Source organism: Triticum urartu, chromosome 2 (assembly GCF_003073215.2).
Source record: "Triticum urartu cultivar G1812 chromosome 2, Tu2.1, whole genome shotgun sequence".
NCBI classification, from domain to species: Eukaryota; Viridiplantae; Streptophyta; class Magnoliopsida; order Poales; family Poaceae; genus Triticum; species Triticum urartu.
Genome location: NC_053023.1, coordinates 208,079,931 through 208,091,315, shown reverse-complemented (window position 1 = coordinate 208,091,315; position 11,385 = coordinate 208,079,931). Strand labels below are relative to the sequence as shown.

The 11,385-nt window shown below is 47.6% G+C and overlaps 1 protein-coding gene across 1 annotated transcript; it reads right to left on the bottom strand.

Annotated features, from left to right (window-relative positions):
- Window positions 1-2,084: 2,084 nt before the first annotated feature.
- On the bottom strand, window positions 2,085-2,911 carry LOC125541421. The gene has a single exon (XM_048704839.1). The coding sequence runs from the start codon at window positions 2,776-2,778 to the stop codon at window positions 2,200-2,202; it is 579 nt and encodes a 192-aa protein (XP_048560796.1). The 5' UTR covers window positions 2,779-2,911; the 3' UTR covers window positions 2,085-2,199.
- Window positions 2,912-11,385: the final 8,474 nt, after the last annotated feature.

Here is an 11,385-nt window from a genome sequence, read left to right as displayed (position 1 = left end):
CTCTTGACCTTATTTTTCTCCTTGACGCCGGAAGTCTTAACACATGCCTCCTCCTTCTTTGCCAATATGTCCTCGAACCTACCACATGACACATGAGGTAAGCAATTCAAAAAAAAGGTGTCCTCAAACCTCCACCATCTTGGCTGGTGCCCCTTCTCTCTTTTCCTTCTCATCCTCCCACTTCTTTCTCTGGAACTCTCTTCTAATCTTTTTGCCACTCTTGTTGGGTCAGTTGGATCACTCGCTTCTTCCTCCATGCTGATGCAAACGGTCTTAATGGAGTTGACAATGGATAGTTGCCACTTGGGGTGCCCCATTCAACTTCAATAAATAATGCATGAGGATGAGGATCCTCTTCTCCACCTTCAAGAACAAGTTACACGCACGAGAGGGCTGTAAAGAAAAACATTGTCAGCAAGGTGCATATCCATCCAAATGACCAACACATAGAGTATAACCGGCCAATAAGTTGCATATCTGGCTAAATGACTAACACATAGAGCATGTCCGGTCAAATGGCTAACACATATAACAACTTACTTGCTCGGTGATTAGCGCACCACTTGGCCACCGTCCGATTATTTATTTCAGATGGCCGCGATACTTGCTCGCGGCCTCTTGGATGATGTACCATCGATGTTGAGTGATTTGATCCCATGGTTGTAGATGAGTTCGTTGATGTAGGGGTCAAAATTATTGTGCTCATGGAACCAAGTACGAATGTTGGCCCAAAATGTTGCGCCCTTTTGCTCCGTGCCCTGGATCAGATCAATGCTAGTGATCAACCATGAATCACACAACAATTCATCTTATCGCATGTTGAAGATTTCTTCTCTACTCATCTTCTTTGGATTGGCAAAAAATTCCTCCGGATCAAGGTCATCATCGTTGTCCTGCTCCAGCTGGCTGGTGTAGGGTGTACGTGTTGGACTGGATGTTTGTGCCCGACTGCTAGGTGCACACCTCCGGCTCCGATTCATCCACCTACTTGTCCTCAAAGCAGCCTCTGCTTCCTACGTCGTGGATCATCTCCATCATCTTCTTGTTTGCGTCATCGTACGCTGGCTCGCCTGGTTGAGACATACTGATGAACTGAGAGCGGACACCGAGCTGATCCATGCTCGGCGTCCGTGATCAGACAAGTTGTGGCGATATCAACTCGGCAAAATGGAGCGGTCCCGCATTGACATCGACGTAATACGGCTAGTGCCCGACGACGGATGCTGGGGACTGCTAGCCGAGCTGCTTGGCGGTGTAGAAGTAGGGAGGCTGGTATTGCTCCGGCCAGGGTGGCGTGCGCATGGATGGTGGCGGCGGTGACCCCCGTCCCAGGCTTCGCCCGGCCCCTGCACCCCATCCCAGGCCCCGCCAGTCGCCATTCTTTTTGCTGCCTGCCCCATCCTTTGCCTTTGCCTTGAGGTGGCGGGCTTGCCGTGTCTCCGAGTTGATCTTCCGGGCCGCCACCTTCTCTGGATCCTCCACCTCCGCCGTCTCCAACAACTTTTCATATGGGTCCATGCAGCGGCGGTGAAAAGGGCGAGAATTGGTGTGGAGAGCGGTGGGATGGTAGTGGAGAGGGTGGAAAGGGGGAGGGAGGGGGAGGAGGTTGTCGCGGAAACAATACATCTCGCTCCAAATGCGCGTTCTCCGTCTCGGTTTTGGGTGGGCCGGGGTGTCGGATTCCTACGTGGCGGGTGTTTGGACTCCTGCAAAGGCCCCCTATTTGCTTCCAGTTTGCGGGAAAATGGACACCCGAACTGGTCCGCGGAGAAATGCGGGACATTATTCGATGGCTTGTGGCGTCCGGACAACTTTATCCGGATGGTTACGTTTGAGGGTACGCGTTGCAGATACCCTAACCTCTTAATGCTATTTTAGGACATTTTTCAGAACAATAATGGTAATCTAGACCAATCTATAGTCTTTGGATTGTATTTTATGAAGTTTGAATCGTGGTATTGAAATTATGTTGTCTATGCATTATATTTGTATATAAACCGTGGGACTCCAGTGCTAAAGTTCATGGGCCCGCCACTGAAATTGGCATGGTCATTTGGAATCAGCTTCAGAATGTACGTATGCAGTAGGAACTCACAACCGGAACGTCCATATATAGTTTCCGACTTACAAACTGGAAAGAACAAATAAAACAAATTGTGGCACAAGAGGATGGATGGATGGATTACGAGTGGCGCACGCCTAGTAATTACGTCCAGGCCCTGTGCGGACCCTCGAGACGCAGTTCGAGCTGCTGTCCCCCTGGAGGACGTAGACCTGGACGTAGCACACCACCTCGACGGTGACGCTCACCTCAAACGCGCGCAGCACCAGCGCCTTCCCGTCCAGCCTCACCACCACCACGAACGGAAGCGCCCCGGCCACCACGTCGCTGGCGAAGTGCGGGCTCTCGGCCACCTTGATCCCGTCCACCACCGTCACCGGCGCCACCCACGTCGTCGTCCGCCTGCCGATCTTGCCGGCCGGCACCACCGTCGTCCCCACGGGTTCGCCGTGGTACGTCACCGCCGTCACCGTCTCCCCGTACCGGAACGGCGCGCGGCTTGGGTTGCTCGCCATCACGTGCACGCTGGCGGACAGCGTGAGCGACGGCGGGAGGAGGCTGAAGTCCTGGACGATGGTCTCCACGGGCGACGTCACCACGCGCGGCGGGAGCGGGCGGTACAGGATGTAGAGCACGATGGAGAGGATGCCCAGGATGACGAGAACGGTGAGCACCACGCAGCAGGACATGGCGTGATGCCTCTTCCTCCCCTTCATGGCCGCTGAATTCTTCACTCGACTCGATCGCCTACTTTCGGTATGGCCTGTATGTGTACCTGGTTGTCCTGCGTCGATTAGGATCTGGCTCCCGTTATATTTGCCACGTTTCTTGTTTGTATGTTTGGCGCGTGGTCTGAGATTTCTTGCCCATGGGTTTTCAGTCTGGTTGTTTAGAAATTCGTGTGCATCTTGGGAAGGAAATGGCTTGTTGGTCGTGCAGGCCTGCAGGGTACTGCGGTATGGTACAACTCACTCTGTTTTTTAGGCTCGGTTGGAGTATGCCTAAAACTGAAGGAGGGCTCGTTTGGTTCCTTTTGATTTGATAATGAAAATGCTATAAAAAACTAGGAGTGGTTTTCTCAAGAAACGCCTTTCGTACGTGGGTTCCGTACGTAAATCTTAAAACTACAAGAGCATCTACAGTCGGACGTCTCAAACTGATTTCCTCAAACCGACCTCATACGTGCGGGCGGCCGCCCGGTCACTGTCTGATCACGTTTTCTTGACCCAGACCCCCCCCCCCCCCCCCCCCCCCCCCCCCTCAAATGCCCGGGCGGACGGGTACCCCATGTCTAGCCTAAATATGAGGCGGGCACGCCCGTCATGTCGGATCCGACAGCCCAACCCCATCCCAAATTGCACCAAATCCATCCTCCGAGCTGCCGGATCCATTTGCTCTCTCCTCTCTTCTTCGTCCTCCGCTCCGTCCGGTTTGCAGCTCCACCGCCGCGCGCGCTCAACAACCGTTCCTTGCCTCTGTGCGGACAGCTCCAGCAGAGCAGTCCTCTCTCCCGTCCTCGCCACGTGGGACGTCATCTCCGGCATGGATGCCACCGCGGTACGTTCTGTAACTCTCTCGCTCCGCCTTGCGCTTGATGTGTTCGACACATTGTCTGACCGCATTTTTGTAATTTTGTTAGGAAAAACGATGGATTTCGATACTTCGTCGGACGAGGAGTATGGACTGACGGAGCTTGACCAAATCATTCAAGACGAGTTCTTTGATTCCTCAGATTCGGACGAAGAAGTGGACAATGATTATGCTCATGAGCATGCAAGAGAAAATGGACCGTCAAGTGAAGCATATTCTCAACTTCAAGGGCTCAATCAAAAGAAGAAGAGTGATCAACCGGGATAAGGTGTCCGAAGCAAACCTACTGTGCAGAGACTACTTTGCTCGCAAGCCCGCTTTTCCGGATGATCCATGGTTATGTTGTTCTGGATTAATAGAGAAGATCTTGCCAACCGGAAGAATATAATTTTATCTTCTTCTGTTCATGGCCTGTGAGCTTATGTTTTACTTGGGCTTATGTTGTTTGAAGGGTTATTTTAACTTAGACTACATTTATATCGTTCTTCCTAGATTAGGGCATCTACAACGGCAACCCTCAAACCGACTGCATACGTCCAGACTGTGTTGTACGGTCTGCGGAAGCAGGGACTTTGCGGGTGTCCGGGCTGCTGCCACGCCCATTTTTGACTGCCCTGACCCACCCAAATACCCCACCCGCCCCTCCTGCATTTTCCATACCACGTGTCGCACCGCATTCATGCCTGCCCAAAGCATGCAGCGGCCGGCATTGATGCCTGTGATTTGACAGGATAAGAGGACGACGCAGACAGGAGCAACCTTTTCACTACCGGCATTGAAGCGGCGCGTCAGCCGAGAGAGCGTCAGCCTCTGCTTGCCCGGCTGAACACGCCTCCTCGCCGCATTCAAACAGCCACAAATTGCCCGCCTTCTACTCCGGCCACAGTGAGATATTGTCTGTTAGTCTCAAGTAATCACACATCATAATAATAATTTTGTTAATGAAAAAGTGCAGCTAAAGCACTATATATTTCATGAATTCCAAATCATTATTCCACTTGTATCAGCAAAATATTCCAACATTATATACAAATGATGTTTTTCTTACTTTTGTTGTTCTATTCTTTTGTGTGCATATAAAATACAAGTCAACAAAAGAACTATCACACGGGAAAATTAAAAAATGTCCAACTAATACAACACATATGGTCCACAATTTCTTAAAACATTTATTCCACCACAAATGTCCCGTCGATTCTTAAAGCATTGTTGCACCACAAATGTCCCCCCAATTCTATATACTAGGTGATTTCCCTTAGCGTTGTGGCCAGAGTTTAAAGGTTAATTTTAGATGTATTATGTATGAAGAAAAAAATCTAAATCAAAAGCTATAAATTTCTAATGTAGAAAATTTTCATACTTGCACTGTGTGAACAAAGAGTATGTAAGTGGTTTGCATGGAGGTGTAAAATAGTGTTAGTGGACTTGTTGAGGTGGAAAGTTGCATGTTGACAGAATTAGAGTGAGTGAGGACCAACTATTTAGGAATAGTGGAAAATATTCCAACATTATAAAAAAATGATGCATTTCTTACTTTTGTTGTTCTATTTGTTAGTCTGCATAGAAAATACAAGTCAACAAAAGAACTATCACACCCGGCAATTAAAAACTGTCAACCTAATACTACGCATATGTCCCACCAATTCTTAAAACATCGTTCCACCACAGATGCACCATCAATAAAACACGTTAAGCTACGGGAGAATGGCGGCCAACAAATATGGCCACATGGCACATGCTGGTTGGTCGTGGCAAAAAACTTTTTGATATTTTTGGAAGATGAAATTGAGAAACTTTTTGATTTTTTTGGAAGATGAAATTGAGATTTTTTTTCTTTTCAAAAAATATTTTTTGGAGATTATTTTGAAAGATGAAAGTGAAACTTTTGTTTCTTTTTCATTTAAAATAATATTTTTAGGATTTTTTTATATGGATGTGATGTTTACATGTTGTGAGAAAGTTTTTTTTTCAATTTTGAGATGAAATTGAGGTTTTTTCTTTGAGAGAAAAAAATACACGCACAACTCCCTCTCAAGAGGCCCGCACTGGTGGGCCCCAACCACTAGTTCTTAATATGCTAGGTGATTTTCCCGCGCGTAATTTAAAGATTAATTTTAGATGTATATATGAAGAAAATGATCTAAAACAAAAGCTACAACTTTTTAATGTAAAAATATTTTGTACTTGCACCGTGTGTGCACAAAGCGTATACACGTGGTTTACATTAGGGTTGTAAAATAGTATTAATGGATGCTGACATGAAACACTTGATAAGATAAAAGGCCACATGTTAAGAGAATTAGAATTAATGGGATCAACTATTTAAAAATAGTAGATATTGCAACCTTAAATAAAAGTATTTTGTAGGTTCTAGGAAGTGTTTCATTTATACACCACAAATATATTTTGTAATTTTATCTTCTTTTGTACATGGCTCTTGAGCTTACGTTTTACTTGGGCTTATGTTGTTGGAAGGGTTATTTTAACTTAGACTACATTTATATTGTTCTTCCTAGATTAGGGCATCTACAATGGCGGCCATCAAACCGACATCATACGTCCAAACCGTGTTGTCCGGCCTGCGGAAGCCATCCAGCACGGCCCTGTATCGGTCCGCAGGGCAGTCGGCCGTATTTTCTCCCGCAAACCGGAGACAAACATGAGGGACTTTTTGCGGGTGTCCGCGCTGCTGTCACGCCCGTTTCTGACTACCCTGACCCACCCAAACACCCCACCCGCCCATCCCGCATTTTCTATCCCACGCGTCGCACCGTTTGTCGCGCCGCATTCATGCATGCCCAGAGCATGCAGCGGCCGACATTAATGCCTGTTATTTGACCGGACAGGAGGGCGGCGCAGACTGACGCGACCTTTTCACTACCGGCATTGAAGCCGTGCGCCAGCTGAGAGAGCATCGCCCTCTCCTCGCCCCGCTAAACACGCCTCCTCGCCGCATTCTAACGTCCACAGACTGCCCGCCTTCTACTCCGGCCACAGTGAGATATTGTCTGTTAGTCTCAAGTAATCACACATCATAATAATAATTTTGTTAATGAAAAAGTGCAGCTAAAGCACCATATATTTCATGAATTCCAAATCATTATTCCACTTGTATCAGCAAAATATTCCAACATTATATACAAATGGTGTTTTTCTTACTTTTGTTGTTCTATTCTTTTGTATGCATATAAAATACAAGTCAACAAAAGAACTATCACATGGGAAAATTATAAAATATGTCCAACTAATACGACACATATGGTCCACCAATTCTTAAAACATTTATTCCACCACAAATGTCCCACCGATTCTTAAAGCATTGTTCCACCACAAATGTCCCCCCAATTCTATATACTAGGTGATTTCCCTGAGCGTTGCGGCGGGAATTTAAAGGTTAATTTTAGATGTATTATGTATGAAGAAACAATCTAAATCAAAAGCTATAAATATTCTAATGTCGAAATTTTTCATACTTGCACTGTGTGAACAAAGAGTATGTAAGTGGTTTGCATGGAGCTGTAAAATAGTGTTAGTGGACTTGTTGAGGTGGAAAGTTGCGTGTTGACAGAATTAGAGTGAGTGAGGATCAACTATTTAGGAATAATGGAAAATATTCCAACATTATAACCAAATGATGCATTTCTTACTTTTGTTGTTCTATTTGTTAGTCTGCATATAAAATACAAGTCAACAAAAGAACTATCACACTTGACAATTAAAAACTGTCAACCTAATACTACGCATGTCCCATCAATTCTTAAAACATCATTCCACCACAAATGCACCATCAATCAAACACATTAAGCTACAAGAGAATGGCGGCCAACTAGTATGGCCACATGGCGCATGCTGGTTGGTTGTGGCAAAAGACTTTTTGATATTTTTGGAAGATGAAATTGAGAAACTTTTTGATTGTTTGAAAGATGAAATTGAGATTTTTTTTTTCTTTTGAGAATTTTTTTGGAAATTATTTTTGAAAGATGGAAGTGAGACTTTTGTTTCTTTTTCATTTAAAAAAATGTTTTTTTGGCTTTTTTTAGATGGATGTGATGTTTACGTGTTGTGAGAATTTTTTTTTTTAATTTTGAGATGAAATTGAGGTTTTTTCTTCGAGAGGAAAAAAAATACATGCACAACTCCCTCTCAAGAGGCCCTCAATGGCGGGCCCCAACCACTAGTTCTTAATATACTAGGTGATTTCCCATGTATAATTTAAATATAAAGTTTAGATGTATTATGTATGAAGAAAATGATCTAAAACAAAAGTGACAACATTTTAATGTACAAATATTTTGTACTTACATTGTGTGTACAAAGAGTATGCACGTAGTTTACATAAGGGCTGTAAAATAGTGTTAGTGGATACTGACATGGCACATTTGATGAGATAAAAAGCCACATGTTAAGAGAACTAGAATTAATGGGATCGATTATTTAGAAATAATAGATATTGTAATCTTAAATAAAAGTATTTTGTAGGTTATAGAAAGTGTTTCATTTATACAGTACAAATATCTCTTGTAATTTTATCTTCTTCTATTCATGGCCCTTGAGCTTACGTTTTACTTGGGCTTATGGTGTTGAAAGGGTTATTTTAACTTCGACTACATTTATATTGTTCTTCTTAGATTAGGGCATCTTCAACGGCGACCCTCAAATCGACCGCATACGTCCGGATCACGTTGTTCGGCCCGCGGAGGCCATCCAACATGGCCCTATATCGGTCCACAGAGCGATCGGCCGTGTTTTCTCCAGCAAACCGGAGACACGTGAGGGACTTTGCGGGCGTCTGGGCTGCTGCCATGCCTGCTTCTGACTGCCTTGGCCCACCCAAACTCCCCATCCGCCCCTCCCGCGCTTTCCATCATGCACGTCGCGCCGCTTGTCGTGCCACATTCATGCCTGCCCAGAGCATGCAGCGACCGACATTGATGTGTGTGATTTGACCAGACATGAGGGCGGCGCAAACGGACGCAATCTTTTCACTGCCCGCACTAAAGCAGCGCGCCAGTCGAGAGAGCGTCGCTCTCTCCTCGCCCGGCTGAACACGCCTCCTCGCCGCTTTCAAACAGCCACAAACAGCCCACCTTCCTCCATTAAATCCCAAGTGTGTGCAAAGAAACCTACTTCGGCCACACGTGCATTCGCGAGCCGCCCGTCATTAAGTACAACACCGCTAGCTCCGTACCCCCCCCCCCGCCATTTAAGCGATGCAAGACACCGGGTAAAAATCGCACCACACTCCGCTCACATCTCCTCCCTGCACAATATTTTCTCCACAAGCTCCATCACATCCAGCAAGCAGGAATCCGAACAAGCTGGCTGGGTGGCCCATCGAGCCCGCCGAATATGAGCTAGGCAACTCTCTGCTCCGCCTCCATCGACGATCCAGGTAGCTGCAAGCCAGCTCGCGGAAGCAGAAGCTCCGAGCCGGCGCGTGGTTCAGCAACTCACCACTCCAAGCCAGCTAGCCAATGAGTTATGTGTTGCTCGAGGTGGCATGCAATAGACCATGGCGGCACAGACATCGCGCCTACTATGGACGACGATGTGTCGCACGCGTCCCATGTTGCGAATGCTCGCACCAGCCGTCCTCAACGTGTCCGTGACCGCGCCCTGCCGGTGGAGGTCAGCTACGCAGCGTCCCGCATGTCCGCGCCCACCGCCATCATCGAGGAGAAGTATAACACGGGAGGCCGATGCCGCTTGGGTCCCATGAAGGCCACCGCCGAGGCAACGCCGGCGTACACAACCGGTGTCTTGCCCGGTTCAGCGCAGATCATCGTCGACCCCCGCCTGGGCTTCACGGCTGCGGAGCCCCCAATCCCCTTCGGCTAAAGCACACTCTTTGCCACTCCGATGAGCGGCGCAGCCGGACATAGAGAAGATACGATGGAAGAATATACCTCCAAGGCTCACGGCAGTCCGGCGAGCGGGCCGCCGGACATGGGGAAGATAATTGGATCTGCCGCGGCTGGCCATAGACTAGTGTAGTGTATCCGTGTCGTGGGGATGGAGGTCCGTGCGACTGGACGTGCACATAATTTTAGTTATTTTAGTTAAAATGTGTCCAAAATGTAATGAATTTCATTTGGCTTATATGAAATCCGCTATGTTTGCATGAGTTTCATCCGCTTTGTTAAAAAAATGTTTGAAATGTATGTGGGCAGTGTTGGATGGCGGCCTCCCGCATCCGTGTCTGCGGACTGATCCCGACCTATCCATGGACAGATGTGGGAGTAAATTTACGGGTTGCCATTGGAGATGCCCTTAGAGTATCTCTAGCAGATCCCGCAACCGGCCAGCCCGCAAAATTTGTGTACGGGCTCCCGTAAACGAAATTTACAGGTTGACAGAGGCGCGGAGACAGAACAGATCCCGCATACATCACCGCAATTCAAATTGATTTTGAAACTAGTAGTTCACGCCATAAGCATCACCGGAGTTCCACATAAACATAATTCATACAAGTTTAAGTAAACATAGTTCAAATGGAAATTAAACTTGTTCATACTACGCGGGGCTGTACTTCTACTTCATACTTGGTTCTACAAGTCAGGCTCCAGAGCCGGAGTCGCCATCGTCGCCGGAGTCGTCCTCGCGTGGCGGAGGCTTGTTCCCGTGAAGCGTGTGGTAGAGCAGCGTCCCAGAGAGGGTCTGCTGGAGGTGGTACTCCTCCCGGAGCTCCGGTAGGCGTGTAGCCGCAGCCGCATCTCCGGCGGCGGCTACCTGCCTCGCCTTGCACCATGCGGTCTCTCGGCCGCCTGGAGCCGTTGGAGGGTCGTATCGAACATCCGCCGGAGGCGAAGGACGTTCGCCCACGCCCTCACTCTGGCGTTGCGGGACTTCATAATGTGGTGCGTGCTGCCTCCCTTTGCCTGTCCGACACCGGAGGGCGGATAGAGGAGCTACCGGCCTCATCGTTGTTGCGACGCTTGTGGCCGGCGAACCTCCCGCGGTTCCCAAATCCACCGCGCCCGCCGAACCCCTCACCGCCGCCATGCCCTACACCCACAAATGCCATCGCCGCCAAGATCCGGCGGCTGGAGGCGCCGGAAATCGCTGCGAGATGGGTGGAGATTTCTCGCCGGAAGGGTGGATTTTGCGTTGGAGATGGATGCCAGGAATGCCGGATAGGAACCCTAAAATGACCCGCGCCCGCATATATACCGAAAAGCCGACCGGTTTACGGGCCGCCCGTAAAAAAAATATAGACCGAGCGTCATTTGCAGGATCTGCGCGGGCCATTTTTTTGGGCCGTCCCATATAAGGTTCGAGAAAACGCAGTTCGTCGAAGTTATACGGGATCTGCTAGATGCTCATAGCCTTCCCTTACCTCTTATTTCCTCACTCTCTCTCATCCAGATTAACAAACTTCTTCGATTGGCGTTGTTAAGACAAACCGACACCACAAAATTGGAGTGTGAGGAGTTTTTCTTCGATAGAGTGTTCTTTTCTTAACTCAAAATGTAGTATCAAGCAGATACAAAGCATGACGAGTAATACTAAAAGATTGAGGAGGCAGATGGATATGTTCATTCAAAGCTGAGATTTGAGTTGACAAGAATATTAGCAGAAGCAACTATAGTTTGTAGTCTGCTTCTTACGACCGGGGGAAGCAAAACATTCCACTCGAAAGTTAAGTAATTATATTATAGTGTGAAAAGAATGGATGACAAACTGGTTAATCAGCAAACATTCTGTGCATCGTAAACTCATACTGGACAGTCCCA